Source organism: Cucumis melo, chromosome 8 (assembly GCF_025177605.1).
Source record: "Cucumis melo cultivar AY chromosome 8, USDA_Cmelo_AY_1.0, whole genome shotgun sequence".
Classification (NCBI taxonomy): domain Eukaryota; kingdom Viridiplantae; phylum Streptophyta; class Magnoliopsida; order Cucurbitales; family Cucurbitaceae; genus Cucumis; species Cucumis melo.
The window spans coordinates 31,754,396-31,776,763 of NC_066864.1; the positions used below are offsets into that span (position 1 = coordinate 31,754,396).

Sequence of the window (22,368 nt, forward strand, 5' to 3'; positions counted from 1 at the left end):
AATATATATTTTTCTATTTTCAAAGTTCTCTTAGGAGAGAAATGATAGAAAAACATACAAATTCAGTGGAAACAAGATCGGATAATTACTCTAATTGCAATTAATTAACAAAATAACTCTAAACCGAAAAAAAGGTTAAAAATAGGGTTTTTAGAAAAAACTTACATTCGAAGCTCTGATTGATGCTTGAACCACCACTAGGGTTGATCTACTATCCTCTAGACTCATAACCGGGTTGTATGACCCGTTGGATGAAGGAAATCTAGAGAGAGAGAAAAGATGGAAAAATATGGAAATGGGTTGGATTTGATTTTTTTAGGAAAAACCAGCCCAATTTTGTTCTTTAGAAAATAAGCCAATCTTTTTTCTTGAGGCCCTAAGAGCCCAATTTATAGAGACTTTTCATACATGGTTGCATGTGCATGCAAACACATGGGTCAACAACACATAACCCACTAACCATTAGTGGGCTTAATGTCTTTATAGTTTGCTAACACCTAGCCAACTATAGTTAGTGGGGTTATCCAACAAAATGTTGGATTTTCCCACTAACTTTAGTCAAAGGGTAAAATTGTCATTTGGTCAAAGTCAAACTTTGACTTTTCAAACCAAAAAGTCAACATTTTGACTTTTTACAATTTTGTCTGTCTTGACTAATTTTAACCTTCCAAGCATGAATCCGCATTTATTTTCTCAAGATTCAAATCACATTTGAATATATTGCCAATCAAAGTTTGACTTTTCAAAGTCAAAAGTCAACATTTTTACTTTTTACAACTTTGACTATTTCCATCTTTTTCGAGCTTCCGGGTATGAATCCACATTCATATCTTTAATATTTAAATCTCATTTAAGCATAAATCTCTATCAGTAATCTAAAATCGACGGCTATATCACATATACTTGTCAATTTCTCTCTCCTTTCCTAGTTCAAACAATTTGACTCATTCCATCATACTGTTCTAAGTTTATTCCATATGAGCTAGCAGGAGAACCTAATGGACCTATAGATCATAGGCTCCAACGATCCGAGATTAACAGACTAAACTCTCTTATACCGAGCTAATCAACATTCGTTAACTAACGGGTCATTCCACTAAAGTCTCGTAGTTGCATTCCCTTACTATATATACATTTGTGTCCATTTGATATAACCATGATCAGTAAGTTAATTCTTCACAGGTTTTTCATAACCTCGGCTGGGTCAAAATATCGTTTTCCCCCGAGGCTACATCTTATTCCTTAAGTCCCACTGATCCACTATTGAACAATTGGTTTAAGGTCTAATCTATAAATCGAATCCCTCTTGGGCCAATGAGAGGGTGGGGCCCCTTTGTTCAAGACTTGGATTCAATCTTTTAAGGGAACAACCTACCTACTAACCCTAAAGCAGGTAAAAGTGAATTCCGTCTTGCACCCTATGTTCCCAACTATCCACCTGATCTTACCCCTAAAATGGGAAGCTTATTGGGCCAACGCTAATGAGTTTCCCTCACCTATGCAGATCTAAGGATAATCTCGTGTAAACAGGAGTTCACAGTTAGCTCAAAATTAAGATTAAGTTACTTAGGTCATCAGTAATCGAGATAGCCAGTTTTAAACAGTAAACAACATTATAACGTAAAAGTGACTATCTCATGGTTCTGTCTTATGTAAACCGTTTACATAGGATGCATGCCCCCACTTTCATGTCTCTACATGAATGATTCAAGATTACATCATTTGTATTAACTACAAAGCGGGCCACATCCATAATATCTCTGAATAAGGCGTCCAACCTTTATTTATATACTATAGACTATTTAGGCTATTTACTCGAACTTAATCCATATTTATCTCTCTACATAAAGTTCAAGTTTACTCAAAATAGCCTTGGGATCTTAGTTTATTGGATTTAAGATTATAGTATTCAATTTCTCAATAACGACTTTATTGAATAGAATATGATTACAAACTATGAGTTTTAGAACATAAATTCCAACAAACTCCCACTTGGACTAAAACTCCTAATGGGACGAAAATGTTTGAATTTCACCATAAGAGAAAATAATGCATATGAGTACAATAAACTTATGAATATAATAAACTAAGGCACATGCCCAATAAGTCTCCCACTTGTCCTAGTTTACAAACATCGTAGACCTAAATTCTGTAAGTGGCCCTCAAACACTTTAGTTGTGAGGGCTTTTGTAAAAGGATAAGCAATGTTTTGCTCGGAAGAAATCTGGGTCACTACAACGTCACCACGATGTACAATTTCACTGATAAGATGGTACTTGCGTTCGATATGCTTTCTCCGTTTATGGCTTCTAGGTTCTCGTGAATTTGCAACTGCACCACTGTTGTCACAATATAAAGTGATTGGCAGATGCATATTTGGAACAATTTCCAGATCTGTCAAGAATTTCCTTAGCCATACTGCTTCGCAAGCTGCTACATATTAAACTTCCATTGTGGAGTCGGCTATACAAGTTTGTTTTACGCTTCTCCATACTACTGCTCATTCGTTTAAAGTTAATACTAATTATGATGTAGACTTTCTAGCATCTTTATCCGTTTGGAAATCAAAATTAGCATGTTCAGTAAGGATCGAATTCTTAATATCATATACGAGCATGTAGTCTTTTGTTCTTCTAAGATATTTTAGAATATTCTTAATGATTGTCCAGTGATCATGTCCAGGATTGGACTGATACCTACTGACCATCCTTACAGAAAAGAAAATGTCATGTCTAGTACATAACATTGCGTACATCAAACTTCCAACAAAAAATGCATTTAATATTATATATTTTCATTTTCAATTGAAGAGCTTGATATTTAATAGGAAGTTTTTCATTTTGATTTGATGAGAGAAATAAACGACATTTAATTTATGATTTTATTTTTCATTTGTGTTTTAAGTAGATTATTGATATTATGTAAAATATTTTATTGTTTATTTGAAAATATTTAAACAAACATATGAAATATACTTGTAATTAGTATATTTGAACCATCATCATTTATATAAAATAAACGATTATATACATCATTGTGTACATACATTCATTTATTTCCTTGGGTTGTGTCTACGAATCGTTCTATCTTCATTTTGTTTAGAACTCATGTCGTCCACTAAAAGAATCGACCAATAAAAGAACGGAATCCAAAGCTTCATCCTATGCCAGATGCTAGGAGCTTCACCCTATGCTCTGTTGTCCATTTGCAACCACCACTAAGAAGGAGAAAAAGAGAGGAGGAGGAAGAAAGAATAGTGTGAAAGAAGGAAGAATTACTAAGAAAGAATAGGGTTTTAACGGTTTTCTCTACTTAAAAAATATCATTAATGGGTATAAAACCCTTGTTATGCACGAGGGACAAGAGAATGAAAACATTAAATTTCTGTATATATATATATGTGTTATATAGTAATATTGTAAAAAATGACAAAACAGACAAACTATTTACACTTTATAACAAAATTAAGTGTAACTAGTTTTTGTCTTTTAGTGTTTTTTTTTTTCATAAGTATAAATAGTTTGTATTTTTTTTTATTATTCCTCAAAAGACTCCATATACATACATATATATATATATACACATATACATATATATACACATACATATATATATATCAAGCCCAAAGTTGTAAATGAATGCTGATATTAATAAAAAATTGGAACTCAATAAACTATTCTTGAAAAAGATGAAAACTACATTAATGTATTAAAGACCTTCATTTTAAGGCTTTTTATATACAAACCCCTATTTTAAATGACATAATCCACTTATAGCTAATTGGATTGAAGCCATTATTGTAGAAAGTTTCGACCTCGACGGTGCGTTGAGCAATGAGATAGAGTGGCTTCCATAAACCTACAACGATGGTGTCATGACTTCAATAGTCAAAAATGTATTTATTTTCATCAACCATCTATTCTCTCTGTCTTGTAACTTGATGTGATTGGGTTGATTTTGATGATGAATGGAAAATATAATTATAAAATAAAAGGCTATGATTAATGTTGAATTAGTAAAAGAATTAACCTATGAATAATGAGACTTAAATATCTGAGGCAGATTGTGTGTGGTGGAGAAAGAGGCATCTTAGCTGGTTTATTTATTAACATTTAAAACAGAAGTCACTTTAATACACAATATATTAATATAGGGTATGGGTAATGGTAATGCTAATGGACACCATTTTAATTATATGATATGATGGTGAAGTCCCTCATGGGCAATTATTGATGAAGTATTCCTGTTTGTCACATGAAGGATCATACTTCCAAATTTCACTCCAACATTTTCTTTACAAATCTTCAAATTTCAAATTTTGGATATCCTTTAACTTTTTTATTTCATTTTTTTATAGAAGTTTTTTTTTCATATCAGTTTTATTTTTTAAAAAATCATATATTTTCATTCAAATATTTTTTATTGGATTTTCACATCATTTTACCTCAATCTTAAATTATTTAATTCTCTAAATATTCCTCTCATTTTCTATTTATATATTCATAAATTAGTTTACTCTCTTTTCTTTCCTTCTTTCCATTTTGTGTTGTGTTATGTTTAACATTATGATTTTTCTATTTTTGTTGTGTTATGACATGTTAATTTAATGTTGTGAATTTTTATTTTTGTACCACCCTATGCAAATATTTCATATCCTTCACCTTTGTAATTAATTTTCAATAAATAATATTATTTTGAGATTATTTTCATTTTTTAAAGGCCTTGCTGATCTCCACCTTAATGTTTATGCCTATATTTTACAATCCAGATCTGCATGTTCTCTTACTTTATAGAAGACTGTGATTGGAAAATGTCAATTATAGTCTAATTCCAACCACAATAATAAAATTTTCACTAATTAATTATAACTAGTTGATATAATTAGTTTAGTAAACCGTTACTTAGTTCAAAATTTGTTAATAAATTGATGTAAAGAATTTATCTTTCTATCTTTGATTTTCCTGTGTAAATACCACATTCATTAAGTTAATAATATAAGGAAAATACCTTATATTTCTCAATATGGTATCAGATAAATTTTAGCCCTAAATCCCGTCCTTATTCGCATAATTTTTTCCACTTCCCTTTTTTTCTTTCCCACGTCTTCAACCTTTTCCATGCCCAAAACAGTTGAAACTCAGACTGCTTCAATGGAGAACCAAACTAGCACAAATGGAAGTCGATCTGATCCACTTGTTGCTGCGAACTCTCAGATTGATGCTCAATTCAATCCCTATTTCATCCATCATTTGCTTGGTCCAACAACTACAATAGTCATGCAACGTAACCTTTGACCAGAGCTATCAACTACAACTCATAGAGTCGTGCGATGTTAATGGCGATTTCTGGGCGAAATAAGGTTGGGTTCATCATCGAAAAAATCAAGAAACCTTCCGACGGCGTCTTACTTGATGCCTGGATCTCACTGCAAGAAATCGAGTTTCTCCCGACGTAGAAAAAGGCGTTGGAAGAACAAAAGTCGGGAAAGACACATTATCCCGACGTAAATTTTCACACGTCGGGAGAATGTCCTTTTTCCAACGTCGTGATATAGACGTCAGGAATGACTTTAGGAATAATAACTTATCCCGACGCAGCATGCAAGCGTCGAGAACTATCAGACGGAAATTATCGAACATTAATTGTGTGAGACAGATATTCCCGACGCATCCTCCATGGCATCAAGGACTTCGTCGGGTATAAGGGGATCTCCCAACGCTATTTTTGTGCATCGGGAATACGTCGGAAGTAATGAGAGATCTCAGACGCCATTAATTATTTTTCGGGAATGGCATCGGGAGTAAAGGGATCTCCCGATATTTTCATGCTGTGTTGGGAGTTCCCCTATAAAATTGATGTTTCAATTTTGTGAAACACATAACCGAAACTCAACCGAAACGAAAGAGAGAAAAAGGAAGAGACGCAGACAATCGAAGAGAAGAGTTGCCCAACCGTTGTCGTCGTTGTCCTTGTCGTCATGAGCCTGCCATCGTCCCTCTCCCACCGTCTGCCACCACACATTCCTAGTTAAGGTAAGTTTAAAATCCTAAATCTTAAAAAAATGTCAGTTTAGGTTAGGTTTATTTAAATAGTTTATGTTTTTGTTTTCTAAAATTAGTTTTAGGATTTTAATGATGAATTAGTTGTAGGATATTGCTTAGGAATAGATTTTGGTTTTTGAAATGAGAACTTTGAACGTGGTTTGAAAGGGGGGTATTTGAGAAATTGATTTGGAGAATTAAAATTTTGAATGTGTGGGTTGAATTTGAAGAGGGTGAGTGGCGTTTAATTGAATATTTGAATGGGGTGGGTTGAAAAATTAGAGGGGAGGGAGTTGAATTGAAATTTTGAGGGGGGGGGGGGGGGGGTTGAATTGAAAATTTGAGGGATTAGGGTTGAAGATTTGAGGAGGGAGGGGGGCAATGACTATTATTGTGTTAAAAATTCAGTAATATGTATTAAGATTCATTTTTGCTATCCTGTAGTTATGGTAGCCTTTAGTTCAATTCTAATAGTTTATTTTTTAATAGTTTTGAATAACTTTGTTGTTGATTTGGGATGATTATCCTGCAATTATGGTAGCCTTTTTTGTTATGAATTTATTTTTATTTCTGAGGGTTTGAAGGGGTGGTAGCAGGATAGCTTGTAAGGTAGCGTTGTTGAAAGGGGTGGGTAGGATGCGAAGATTGAAGTTGTGTGTGGTTAATAATTAGGTTGTGTTGACTATCCTACAGTTATGGTAGTCTCTGTAGTTTGAAGCTAGTTTTAGTAATAATTTTAAGAGTTGTATATTCAGGGGAGTAAGTTTAGGATGTGAGAGGAGAGGAATATGTTTCTAATCAAATCTATTTATGTTCTAGGGACTTAAACGATAGACAAGGGTTGGATGAAACTTAGGAATAAGATAGTTATCCAACCATTTATGTTTTGAATGCACATATAAGTTATCCAACCAACACTTCTGTTTTTATTTGTCCTCTTTAATATATAATATATTTTTTATTTATTAAGATAGTTTTTAAATTTTTTGAAGCATCAAATGCTAGAACTCTAGTCCCAGCCTACCTTAGAGGGTAGTCAACCACGCTATGAGGATGGGATATGCGAGACGGTGTTGGGTAGACGATCGGACTACTCAAAAGGCCTTGGTTGAGGATCCAAGTCGAAGGCCCACAAGACAACGAGTGCGAGCAGTTCCACAACGTCATGTCCGTAGTCCATAGTAGAGCTTCAATTACAGGCTAAGTTTGATCAAGTTATGCAACAGATTGAGGAGCAGACAAGAAATCACGAAGTTTTAGTTTTAAAAGTGGAACGATTGCGGATGCTGATAGAAGACATGACTCGGGCACAACAAGGACTACCACATGATCCTTAGCTTTACGAAACGTATATATGTTTATATTTTAAATTTTTTGAAATGACAGTATACAGTGATGATATGCATATATATATGTACTAAACTTAGCCACTTTTGTATCATTGTAGAACACCCCGCGGTGTAGAATTACGGACAAGGCTTGTTAGAAGATGTATGACTTTCTTTGGGCTTTTTTGTATTATAAACATTAAATTTTTTGTATTATGAACGTTGTTACATTTTTTGAACTTCTTTGTATTATGAACATTAAATTTTTTGTTGAATTTGTGTTTGTATTTCTTAATTTACTAATTTATTTTGAATTTTTTTAATTTAATAAAAAACTAATGTGAATATTTTAGAAAATAGAGAGTCGATTGAAAAGCATTACATGAAAATATTTCAGGAAAAAAATAAAAATTACATATTTAAAATATATAAAAAAAATAAAACTATTTCTCGATGCAATAAAATGTCGGGGATATGCTGCAAATGTCACGTCGAGGATAGTTATTCCCGACGCATGGATGACATCAGAAATAAACACGTTGGGAGTAGTTATTTCTAACGCATATACGACGTCGGAATTGTGGACATCAGGGATTACCTATTTCGATGCATTGAAGATGTCGGTAAAGAAGACGTCGGGAGAAGGTTATTCCTGAAGCCTTATTGGTGAGTCGTCAGGAATCGATCTCCCGACGCGTTTCTTCTGACGATCTTCTCAACATTCCTTTCTGCGTGGGGAATTCGTTTCCCGACGTCTTTACAACTTTCGTCAACGTTTTTGTACGTCGGGAGTCTCCCCACTTTTTATAGTGTCTACAACAATGACATTATAGCCTTATGGATTCTTAACTCTATCTCAAAGGAGATTGTAGCAAGCATTATCTACACAGAATCAATTAAATAAATATGGGATGAATTACGCCAAAGATTCAAACAATCAAATGGCCCTAACATATACCAACTTCAAAAAGAATTCGTCACTTTGCGGCAAAGAAACCTGACAATTGAAACATACTAGACAAAACTCAAAACCATATGGCAGAATCTGAATGAATACCGATCAACAAATGAATGCACATGTGGAGGTTTGAAACCATTCATTGATCATCTTGAATCTGAATACATCATGACCTTTCTAATGGGACTAAATGATTCCTATGTCGCTGTAAGAGCACAAATCCTCCTTATACAAACTTTACCATCAATCAACACTGTATTTTCTTTGCTAATTCAAGAAGAACAACAAAGATGTGCCAACATTTTAATTCCTCCCATTGATCCTGTAGCCTTGATTACCACTAAAAATACTATTCCAACAATGGCTATCTCAACTGATTGAAGTCGTAAAAAGAAGCGCCCTACTTGCTTTTACTGTGGAATCAAGGGACACATAGCAGACAAATGTTACAAGAAATATGGATATCCTCCAGGTTACAAGCCACGAAACTTAAACTACATTCCTACTGCACCATATACCTAAAAAACGAGTAAAGTTGCCAATACCAATTTAGTTGCTGCCAATCATTCCCTAGATTTTTTCTCAAACCTAAACTCAGAAAAATATAGTCAGTTGATGACTCTACTCAACAACCATCTCCAAGCAGCAAATACAGCCCCCATCACTACGTCAAACTGCTATAACTCACACTCTAGGTATCTTCTCCCTAACTTCACATAATGATCAGTTACATGATGAATGGATCGTAGACTTAGGAGCATCTAGACACATATGCCATGATAAATCCCTTTTCAGAAATTGGAATCATACAAATAACATGTTTGTTATGCTACCTAATGTCCATCACATATCTGTTGACCTTACTGGAGATATCCTAATAAATGGGTCCCTGCTATTAAAAGATGTATTGTATGTGCCTCAATTTACATACAACATCATCTCAGTCAGTTGCTTATTGATCACTAAAAATATATCACTTGACTTTCAAAGTACTTGTTGCATCATATAGGATCTTTCCTATCAATTATGATTGGCAAGGTTAGTTGCCAAAACGGACTGTATATTCTCAACAAAGATGTTGATACCACTTGTGTTGCTGCTGGAGTTAAAACCAATGTCATCTCAGTTGATACATGACATCAACGTTTAGATCACTTATCATATAAATATCTTTCTTCTTTGTCTTCGACCTTATGTTTGTCTAATCATTCCATACATCATTCATCATGTCATATATGCCCATTAGCCAAACTGAAAAGGTTATCATTTCATTCAAATGATATTGTTGCTTGCTCTCCATTTGATTTTATCCATCCCGACATATGGGGACCATTTAAAATTCCTTCTTATGGTGGCTACAAATATTTCTTGACACTATTTAATGACTGCTCACGCTTCACATGGGTATATATGTTAAGGCAAAAATATGATGTTTTTCACATTATACCTAAATTTTTTCAGCTCATGTAAAACTCAATTTTCAAAAGTCATCAATAGTTTCCAATCTGACAATGCCCATGAACTAAAGTTTACTGAATTCTTTGCTCAAAAGGGAACCATCCACCAATTCTCTTGTGTTGAGCGACCTCAACAAAACTCAGTAGTAGAGTGGAAATACCAACACCTTCGCAATGTAGCTCGTGCTCTCTTCTTTTAGTCAAGAGTTCTAATCTGTTTTTGGGCAGACTGCATCCTAACAGAATATATCATAAACAGAACCCCCATGACACTTTAAAAAAAAAAAAGTGTCCATTTACCATTCTCCATGACAAACCAGTTGATTATAATCACATGAGAGTCTTTGGTTGTCTCTACTATGCATCCACCCTCACATCACAAAGATCAAAATTTAATCACAAGGCCTGACCTTGTGTCTTCATTGGTTACCTACCAGGCATGAAAGCATACCGCTTATATGATATTGAAAGAAAAACCATCTTTATATCACGAGATGTGACATTCTTTGAGCAACACTTCTTCTTTCATTCAATATCCACCAATGACCACTCAGAACTTGAAAATGCCTTCCATGATCTTGTCTTACCTATACTAATACTTGACACCCACATCACCACCCAAACCATTGCTGATCCTATCATTGAAAACCCAAATACTAACAGTTCACCTGAAATCCAAGCTAAACAGGATGCTACAAATGCAAACAACACACCTAATACAACCAATACAGAACATACCATCGTTCCTTGTAGTCTACCCATGCCTTGAAAGTCCACAAGACAACATAAAACTCCCAACTTCCTAAAAGACTACCACACCACCTACTAATCCATGGCTCCCCTCCAAAAAACACTACCTCATATCACCCCTTAAATAAATCCCTATCCTATGAAAAACTAAATCCAACACATCGTACCTTCTTATGCAATGTGTCTACAGAATATGAGCCATCCTTTTTTTACCAAGTAGTAAAATCACAGTCATGGAGAAATGCTATGGATGCAGAAATAGCTGCCACGGAAAGAACAAATACTTGGTGTTGGGTTTAATGTCCTAAAACTCGTAGATAGTAAATATAATCAATTGACCGTTATTAATAAAATGTTTTATTATTATTATTTCAATAAGTATTATTGATTATATTATTAGTTTTGTCTTAATAACCTAAATCCAATAAACTAACATCCTAAGTTGTTAGATGAGTCTTGAACAGTATGTAGAGACATATGGGGATCAATGTTCAAGATCAGCTTAAAGGGTCTATAGTATAGGGTTAAGGTTGGGTACCTTATCCTGTTAACACTATGGATACGGCTCACTTTATATTTGATACAAACACATTGATCCAATGCGTTCATGTATGCGACATGTGAGTGAGGGTATCATATGCAATGAGTTTACATAAGACTGGACCACGGAATAATAATCACTAGATGTAACTCCATTAACTAGTTGGATTTCTATTTCATTAAGATGACCTAGGTAACTTAGTCTTAATCATGAGTGTATTATAAACTCCTGTTTGCAAGGGATTGTCCTTGGATTTGTACGAGTGAGAGTGGCCAGATTGTCGACACAATATGCCTATCATTTTGGGGATAAGACCAAGTGGAGAGCTGGGAACATAATCACACAAGATGAAATTCACTCCTTCCCGCCTTTAAGGTAAGTAGATAAGTGTTCCCTTAAATAGTGTCTCCGAAACTTGAACAAAGGGTCCTACCCTCTCTATGGCACGAGAGGGGTTTTCTGTTTAGTGGTTGGACCATAAACAAATTGTTCATTAGAGGAGCATTGGTATTTAAGGACTAGAAGTAACCCAGGGGTAATACGGTAATTTGACCCAGCTGGTGTTACGAACATTTGTGAAGGACTAACTTACTGGTATTGGTCTATATCCATGAATACAGAAATATATCTACAGTGAGAAGAGTTCAGCTGTGAGTCTTTAGTGAAGTGTACACATAGTTAACGAATATCGATTAATGTGGTTAATGAGTTTAGCTAATTAATCTCATATTGTTGTAGCTTCTGATTTGTAGGTCCATTAGGTCCCCTTCCTAGCTCATAAAGAGTAATGAGATTTATTTATATTGGTTGTAATTTGAAATGTTCAAATTTACTTTGGGAATTAATATAATGTATATTGATACATCATAATATAAAGTTTATATTTTAATTAGACTTTATTATATAAATTTAATTTTGGATATTATTCAAAATTAAATTATGAGCGAATAAAAAATTTGAATGAGTTCAAATATTAGTTTAATGTGAATTAGATTCATATTAAAACTATAGATTAAAATTTAATGTGTATGTGATACATATTAAAACTATAGGTTATGAGAAAAATTTATATTTGAATATGATTCAAAATTTGCATTAAATTAAATATAAGATATTTAATTTAGAAATTAATTAATAGTTTAATTTAATTTCGTTTAATTAAATTTGATTTAATTAAATTAATTAAATTAATTAAATTAAAACTATAGGTTATGCGAGAGATATTCATTTAAATATGATTTAAATGAAATATTAATTAAATATGCTTTAATTAATTAATTAATTTAATATTTATTAATTTAATATTTAGTAATTTAATATTTATGTATTAAATTAATAAGGAACATGGGTTTCCCACGTTCCCATTTATTCTCTCTAACTTTCCTCTTCTTTCGTATGAAGAAGAGAGAATTCTTTGCCTAACAAAAACACAGAAGGCGTTCTGTGATCTTTTGTAGAAAAAAGGATCATCGCATTCTCTCAACTTTTTCTCTCTAAAAAAAAAAGAATCCCTCAATCCAATTTAGTTCCCACAAACATCTCAATCAGAGAATAAGAAGGTTTCCAAGTGGTGGTGCCCAAGTTGGCGTTTGGTAGATTCAGAGTCGTCAACGAGAGTAAGTTTTTCTTCTTTGTATTTTCTTCAAAGCATGTTTAACCATAAAAATTATTTTGTAATTTTTGCAAATGTATTGGTATTTTTTAAGGTTCCAATTAAAATTGGGTTTCTGTAATTCTTCCGCATTAAAGGGTTTTCATCCCTTCACTTGGAGTATTGTTCCCCTTCCCCATGGGCATCATGTTGTTGGATGCAAATGAGTCTATAAAGTTAAATACCATGCTAACGGCATTGTTGATAAGCATAAAGTCTAGTTGGTTGCAAAAGGTTATAGTCAACAATAAGGCATTAACTTCCTCAACACCTTCTCCCCTGTGGCTAAAATTGTCACTATCAAAGTACTTCTGTCACTAACCGCCTCCTTTGGCTGGTTCCTATGCCAAATGGATGTGAATAATGCATTCCTTCATGGCGACTTATTTGAAGAAGTATACATGACATTGCCAATGGGCTATTATTCCAAAGAGCAACAAGCTTCTTCCACCCCCTAGTCTGCAAACTACACAAATCAATATATGGCCTAAAAACAAGCATCTCGACAATGGTTCTCCAAAATTTTTGGAGTATTATTACTTACAAATGGATTCTCCCAATCCAAAGTAGATTACTCCTTATTCACTAAAGGCCAAGGTTCCTCATTTGTTGCTCTCTTGGTATACATAGATGATATCTTAATCACAGGCTCTTCAAGCAATGAAATAACCTTCGTAAAGGAACTAAGATCACACTTCCTACTAAAAGACCTTGGACAAGAAAAATACTGTTTAGGCCTTGAATTGTCCCGGTCAACAACATGCATTTATTTGTCTCAAGGGAAGTACTGCCTACAAATACTTGAAGACTCTGGTTTTCTGGATGTAAAATTCACTCAATGCCCAATGGTGTCTAGTCTGCGTTTATCTACTACATCAGGCAATGCACTAGATGATGTGGATGCTTCCTCATATAGAAGACTAATCGGGAGACTGTTATACCTACAAATCTCAAGGCCAGACATTTCCTACTGTGTTCACAAACTTAGTCAATTCCTGGCTAAACCTCATACTGAACACTTAACAGTAGTGCATCACCTACTATGCTACCGAAAAGGCAAAACAGGACAAGGCATAATGCTTTGAGCCTCAAAAGAATTTAACATCAAGGCCTTCGTTGACTTAGAGTGGGGATGTTGTTTAGACACTCGAAAATCAATCACTGGGTTTTGCATCTTTCTTGAAAAATCCCTTGTATCATGGAAAACCAAGAAGCAAGTCATGGTTTCACGCTCATCGACAGAGACAGAATACATAGCTTTAGCAAGTGTATCAAGTGAGATTACATGGCAGACTCACCTCCTTCAAGACTTGCAAATTCCTCGTCAAGCTCCAGCCTTAATATACTGTGATAACCATGCATCCATATCCATTGCTTCTAATCCAATATTTCATGAGTGTACCAAACACATTGAAATAGACTGCCACTTCATTCATGCTAAAATTCAACAAGGACAACAAAAGCTTCTATCCATTAAATCCTCACATCAACTAGCTGACACGTTCACTAAGCCACTACCTTTATCAACTATCCACGAGTTTATGTTCAAAATGGAAATTCGTAATCTCTATACTCCATCTTGAGGGGGGGCATATTATTTGATATAATTAGTTATTAAACTGTTACTTAGTTGAAGATTTGTTAATCAGTTGATGTAAAGATTTTATCTTTCTGTCCTTGATTTTCTTGTATAAATACCACATTCATTAAGTTAATAATACAAGGAAAATACCTTATATTTACCAATATAATTATCATCAATTTCCATAAAGTTTTTCGAATTTTCAATCGATATCGATATTTCCATAAAATTGAGAACTCAATATTTTCATCTACATTGATATTTTAAATCTTGAATACCATAACAAAATTACAAATAAGTAAAATCAATCAATGACAAATTTTATCGTTGATAGGCTCTTATTAGATATTTGAGTCTTTAAGTGATCTAACATACTAGTGATAATCTTTGAAAACTAAATTTAAATATTATGATATTTACGAATTCTTTGCATTGTGTTATGTCTATACTATATATCTTGGATCTTACTATCATATTTTATATGATCCATTAACTTACTTTGTTTAAATCAATTAAGAAGGGTGTGTTTAACCCCCAATTTAAAGTGGATGGAATAGACTATTATAGTCCACTTATAATTTGAGACACCAATTATATTAATCAATTAGTATAATCTAAAATTAACTACAATAATCCTATTTCAAAATTCTCTTTACTAACTATTTATTATTTTTATCTTGACTAAAACTCAAACACATACCATTATAACTCAAACTAAAATAATCTAAACATAAAAATTATTACAAATGCTACTATAACTCACTTGTAACAACCAACTCAACTCAGTAGTATCAAGATGCTCCCAAGAGGCAATTTGGATGCATATATTTTAATGAGTATAGATATTAAATGTCTAGGATTTGAATGCTTGGGTTTTAGATGGCTGAATAGCTAATGTCTGTGTTTGGATATGCATGATAATTTTCATGTATGAAAGTTAAAGGAATTTATTTGATTTACTAATTTATATTTGAACCCAAAACTAAATAATTATTTATGAAATGAAAGAGAACAAGTAATAGGGTCATGATTAGATGAACATTATTAATTAAGTATTAATAATATTATTTTATTTGATAATAAAAATAATTTAATAAATATAATATAATTAAAATATTAATAATTAATTATGAAATCTTATATTAAATAGTTTTATATAGTTAATTTATTAGTTAAAAATGTATTAAGTATAAAAATATATTTATATTACATAATTAATTAAGATTAACAATAATAATGAATAATTGATATTAATAAAAAAAAATTCAAAAGTTTGTGAAAGAAAGAAAGATAATTAATGTGGTGTGCAATTCCATAAGAATTCCGGTGAAACAAACATGGAGTGATGGAGATTAAACCAAAGATCAAAAGCGAATATTTTGTAAATGAAAAAAAGTCAAGAAATAGATGGAGACCGTTCCACTGCTTACGTAGCGGCTTACGACACCGGTAATCTCCACCTCATGAAACCTTATCCTAACCTTTCCTATAAATTTAAAAATAACAAAAAACAAAAGTACACAGTCCTTTTCATTTAGTTTATTTCCAGAGAGGGAAATAAAAAAAAAAAAAAAAAAAAAAACATGGCCGGAGAAGAGAAAGTGCAAGTGTTTGGTTTCCGGTCAGGTTCGTATAGTCGGAGAGTGGAGTTAGCTCTCAAACTAAAAGGCGTGGATTATGAACACATTGACGAAGATATGCTTAACAACAACAAGAGCGATTTGTTGCTGAAATACAACCCAATTTACAAGAAAGTGCCTGTTCTTGTCCACAATGGAAAACCCATTTCAGAGTCTCGTGTAATCCTTGAATACATTGAAGAAACTTGGATGGAAAGTTATGCCATCTTGCCTAAAGATCCCTATCAAAGAGCTCTTGCCAGATTCTGGGCTAAGTATATTGATGACAAGGTACGCTTGCAAGTTTGACCCTAAAATTTTAACACTTTCCTAATATATAATTTTTGTTTTTCTTATTTAAGTAATTGGAATAGGTAGTGTTTTTTTAATCGCACTTTGATCTTCGATGTTTAAAGTTGGTATCTATTTGATCGTCAAATTAAAGTTTTAAATCAATCACCGTGGTTCTTTACTAAACAGTTGGTTTACGGATAATTAATTCGAGCAAATATGGCTCTTTTTCGTTTCTCTCTTGCCATCTCCTCTCTTTCCCTCTCCAGGAGAAAATTGGAGAAAATATCCTTACAAATGTGAAGTAGCCAAATAAAGAGATCTCAAACAACTAGAATCTAAAATTGATACCCTAGAGTGGTAGATAAATAATTAAGTCTGATTCAAAATGGTAACATGAGTATGGTTTAGAATGTTCTATTCAGTGTTCAAGTCTCTAGATCATTGTTTTCTCTGTTGGAAGCGTTTGATGAACACCCCAAATAAATAATCACCAAATAGAATATTTGATAGAAAACAAAAAACTTTTTGAAAGACTTGTTGTGTGTATTCAACTCACACTTGGATGATTTAGATTACAACATTTCAATCCTATTTATAGGATTATCATAAGAATAACTCATATCACAATTAAATACAACAAATTAAATCCTACATTTAACTAAGGTGAAACTCTTACTAAATTAACTCTAACATTTTTAACTCACATCCTTCTCTAACTTACATAAATTAACTCATATATAACTTATTTATTTAAAACATGTTTAATTTTCAACATCCTCCCTTAAACATGTTTTTTTGTTTTGAAAAACTCCAAGCAAAGTTCTTAAGTTGTTAAACACATTAACTTTGAGTGGCTTCGTAAAAATATCTGCAATTTGATCTTCAGTCTTCACATATTCAACTTGAACTTCCTTCCTTGAAATGCAATCTCTGATGAAGTGAAATCTTGTATCAATGTGTTTGCTACGATCATGGAACACAGGATTCTTTGCTAAAGCAATTGTTGACTTATTGTCTATATGAATCACAGTTGGATCTTCTTGCAAAATTTCAACTGTCTTTAACAAATTTCTTAACCAAACTGCATGACAAACACATGAAGTTGCAGCAACGTATTCTGCCTCACAAGTGGATAATGTCACAATAGGTTGCTTCTTAGAACTCCATGTAAATGCAGTATTGCCAAAGAAGAAAACATATCCACTAGTGCTCTTTCGATCATTAGTATCTCCAGCCCAGTCACTATCACAATAGCCTTCAAGCTTGAATTCTTTAGATGAAGAATAAAACAACCCATAATCAAGCGTACCTCTGAGGTAACGAAGAATTCTCTTTGCCACTTTCAAATGAGTAGTTGTAGGAGATTCCATAAATCGACTCACCAATCCAACGCTGAAAAGAATATCTGGTCGTGTGCAAGTCAAATATCTCAAACTCCCAACCAAACGTTTGAAATATGAAGGATCAACATCATCTCCTTCTTCATGTTTGGACAGTTTGGTCCCAGTTTCAATCGGAGTTGCGACAGGCTTAGAATTCATCATATTGAACTTCTCTAGAATTTCTCTAGTATATCGTTCTTGAGAGATGAAAATTCCTTCCTCTGACTGCTTCACTTCAATGCCAAGATAATATGACATTAGCCCTATATCTATCATTTCAAATTCTTGGGTCATCGCCTTCTTGAGATCTTCAAACATACTTGCACAATTTCCTGTAAAAATTAAGTCATCCACGTACAAACAAACTACCAAAATATCTCCATGACCATTAACCTTAATATAAAGAGAATGTTCATAAGGACACCTCAAATACCCATTATCAAGGAAATATTTGTTGATTCTGCTATTCCACATTCTTGGTGCTTGTTTCAATCCGTATAATGCCTTCTTCAATTTTAGAACTTTATCCTCTTGGCCTTTCACAGAATAACCAGGAGGTTGTTCCAAGTAGACTTCTTCTTCTAGATATTCATTCAAAAATGCCGATTTGACATCCATCTGAAAGATCTTCCAATTATTTTGTGCAGCAAGAGCAATTAACAACCTTATGGTTTCCAAACGAGCAATGGGAGCAAATACTTCATCATAATCAATGCCTTTTCTTTGAGAATATCCTTTTGCAACTAATCTTGCTTTGTATCTCTCCACTTCTCCCTTTTCATTTCTTTTTATCTTGAACACCCATTTGACACCTACTGCTTTCTTTCCATTTGGAAGAGTAGAAAGTTCCCACGTATCATTCTTTTTTATGGCTTTTATCTCTTCATCCATAGCAATCTTCCATTTGTCATTTTGCAAAGCTTCTTCAAAATTCAAAGGTTCACTGTCACCAAATAGACAAAAAAGAGTAAGGTTATTAAAACTTTGACTTAACTCTTCAGTTTCATCATATATGTCTTGTAAGCTTCTCATGCCACGAGGCCCTTCACTTGAACTTGCAGATGATGAAGATGTGCTTTGTTGTGGAGTGATTGGCGATGTTGGTGGAGAAGCAATGTCACTAGGCTCATCACGATCGTCAGGAAAAAACACAAAATTGTAATCTTCTGGTTCGTCATTCCAATTTCATGATGCTTCTTCATCAAACACAACATCTCTGCTTACGATCGTCTTCTTTGTAACAGGATTATAAAGCTTGTAGCCTTTTGAGCTTGCATCATAGCCAACAAACACATATTTCTCACTTTTATCATCAAGCTTACTACGCTTTTGATCAGGTATATGCGCATAAGCCATGCATCCGAATACTCTCAAATGACCAATGGATGGTTTTCTTCCTGTCCATGCTTGTTGAGGAGTTTTGTTCCATAAGCTTCTAGTAGGGGAACGATTTGACAAGTACACTGCACACTCAACAACTTGTGCCCAAAATTCTTTTGGCATCTTCTTACACTTCAACATGCTTCGAGCCATGTTAAGTATTGTTCGGTTCTTCCTTTCAACAACACCATTTTGTTGAGGAGTAAATGGAACTGTCATAAGGCGACGGATTCCATTTTCTGCGCAAAAAGTTTTGAATTCATTTGAAGTGAATTCACCTCCCCTGTCTGATCTCAAAGCTTTAATGTAATAACCACTTTCTTTTCAACAAGAGCTTTAAATCTCTTGAACATGCCAAATACTTCTGATTTCTCTTTGACAAAGTAAACCCAAGTTTTCCGACTGAAATCATCAATAAATAATAAGAAATAATTATTCTTACCAAAAGAACTTGGTTTGATCGGTCCACAAAGATCAGTGTGAACTAACTCCAGTGGTCTCCTTGCTCTCGAAGATGATTCTTGTGGAAAACTCTTCCTTGATTGTTTGCCATGAAGACAACCTTCACAAAGTTGATCTGGAAGTTTGACATATGGCAACCCTTTCACCATGTTCTTCCTGGCTAATAATCTTAAGCCATCAAAGTTCAAATGCCCAAATCTCAAGTGCCAAATCCAATTGGGATCTTTCAAACATGACTTTAAACATTGAGCAACATCAGTTTGAATGTTTAATAAAAACATTCTATTTTTCGTCATTTGCACTTTAGCAATAATTTTGTCATGATTATCTCTTATCAAAAGACTACAATCCTTCATCAAAATATTATAGCCTTTCTCTAAGAGTTGTCCCAAACTCAAAATGTTGTTCTTCATATTAGGCACATAATAAACATTAGAGATAAACTCATGCTTCCCATTCTTCAAATTGATCAAAATCTTACCTTTTCCTTTAACTGGAATTTTTGTGGCATCACCAAATACGATATCGCCACCAACAGATTCATCAAGTTCAATGAACATTGATTTACTTCCACACATGTGATTGCTTGCACCACTATCGAGATACCATGCACTGTTTTCACATGTTTCAGCACCCTTGCATGCTAGAAACAATGAGGAATCACCGCTTTCTTCATCTTTCTCAGCATAATTTGCATTTTCTTCAATTTTTTTCTGCATTCCCAAGAATAATGGCCGAATTTATGACAATTATAACATTCAACCTGTCTTTTGTCATATCTCCTGTCATTATTTGATCTTTCCCAACTTGACCTCGAATAATGTTGTCTTCCTCTACCTCTTGATGAATTTGAGTTTGAATTACTCTCATCAAATTTTCTTTGACCGTAGCTTCCTTGACCTCGATCTTTGAAATCACCACGTCCACGATTACCACCACGTCCTCGACCTCGATTTCCTTTTTCTAGGCTGCCTTCCTTGTCTTTTAATTTCAACTTTGACTGAAAAAGTTGCTCAGTCATCTGCTTGTTCTTCTTAAGAAGCTTCTCTTCATGGGCTTGTAAAGAACCCATAAGTTGATCAATGGACATTGTACTCAAATCCTTTGATTCTTCAATAGCTACAACGATGAAATTAAATTTTTCATCTAATGAGCGAAGTATCTTTTCTACTACTTGCTCATCGCTTATTGTCTCACCAAATCTTTTCATTTCATTTACTACTGCTAGCAATCTTGAAGTATAATCTGAAACTGATTCAGACTCCTTCATATGTAGTGATTCATAATCACCTCTCAATTTTTGAAGGCGAACCTTCTTGACTCGATCTACTCCTTTATACGTATTCTCCAAAATTTGCCATGCTTGATATGCAGTAGTTGCTCCAGAAATTTTCTCAAAATTGTTATCATCAATGGCTTGATGAATGATGGTGAGAGCCTTTTGATCTTTTTTTCTTGTATTTTGTAAAGCTTCTCGTTGAGCTTGATTCAAAGCTGCATCACTTTCTGGTTCTTCATAACCATTACTAACAATGTCCCACACATCTTGTGAACCAAGTAGAGCTTTCATTCGAATACACCAACTACTATAATTTTCTTTCGTAAGTCGAGGTACTTGGAAGGGAACAAAATTGTTGTTTGCCATTTGCAAAACCAATTTTTTTACTCCAAACTCAAGCTCTGATACCACTTTGTTGGAAGCGTTTGATGAACACCCCAAATAAATAATCACCAAGTAGAATATTTGATAGAAAACAAAAAACTTTTTGAAAGACTTGTTGTGTGTATTCAACTCACACTTGGATGATTTAGATTACAACATTTCAATCCTATTTATAGGATTGTCATAAGAATAACTCATATCACAATTAAATACAACAAATTAAATCCTACATTTAACTAAGGTGAAACTCTTACTAAATTAACTCTAACATTTTTAACTCACATCCTTCTCTAACTTACATAAATTAACTCACATATAACTTATTTATTTAAAACATGTTTAATTTTCAACATTCTCTCCATTAATATTCATTTTTCTCCATTAATATAGAAGGTTCATTTTTCTCCATTGTAACCAAAAACAAAGCTAAATTGAAGCAATTCAAATATTATATAGTTCAAATAGAACAACTTTTGTTGTCATGGTACGTATAATTATTGTTAAAAGAGTATTGTTATTGAATTTAAGGTTGTGCCTGCGATAGAGAAGGCTTTTAGAAGCAATGAAGAAGAAAGAGAGAAGAGAATAGAAGAAGCTCATGAGATGCTAGAACCACTTGAGAAAGAGCTTCAGAACAAGTTATTCTTTGGAGGAGACAAAATTGGATTTGTTGACATTGTAGGTCTGGTTTTACCAGGCTGGATGCATGCCAGTGAAGAAGCTGCAGGCTTTGAGCTTCTAACAACTCACAAATTTCCAAACCTAAACAAATGGATTCAAGACTATATGAACCACAGCGTTGCAAAGGAAGTTCTACCTCAGAAGGATTTTCTTGTTGCATTTTTAAACAAAGTTGTGTTTGGTCGAAATAACTAGCTGTTGAGAAGATGAAAGGTTTCATGTTAATGTTTTGGTATTAAATTTGATATGTAATATTTGGTTTTTGTAACCAATTGTGTTCCTTGAGTAATATTTGAAATAAGATTCTATTGCTACATTTTATAAGCTAATTAATAAATGAATGTTTAGTTGAATCAAAATGTCACATACATCAGAAATTAAGTGGATGTTTGGATTTATTTTGTTGGTGCTTTTGTTTAATATAATATAATTTTATTGGGAGTGTTTCTTAATTTTTAATATTTTAATATATCTATCATCATTTCTTTATCTGAGAATCTGTTAAAAACTTATTACTTATTAACAATAAATGGTAAATTTTATTATTTGAGTATAAATGAATAATTATTCTTTAAAAAA

At 33.3% G+C, this 22,368-nt stretch overlaps 1 protein-coding gene across 1 annotated transcript; it reads left to right on the top strand.

Annotated features, from left to right (window-relative positions):
- Positions 1-15,815: 15,815 nt before the first annotated feature.
- Positions 15,816-22,142, top strand: LOC103490737 (glutathione S-transferase U8-like). Its single transcript, XM_008450396.2, has 2 exons — positions 15,816-16,218; positions 21,637-22,142. The coding sequence occupies exons 1-2, from the start codon at positions 15,892-15,894 to the stop codon at positions 21,982-21,984; spliced, it is 675 nt and encodes a 224-aa protein (XP_008448618.2). The 5' UTR covers positions 15,816-15,891; the 3' UTR covers positions 21,985-22,142.
- Positions 22,143-22,368: the final 226 nt, after the last annotated feature.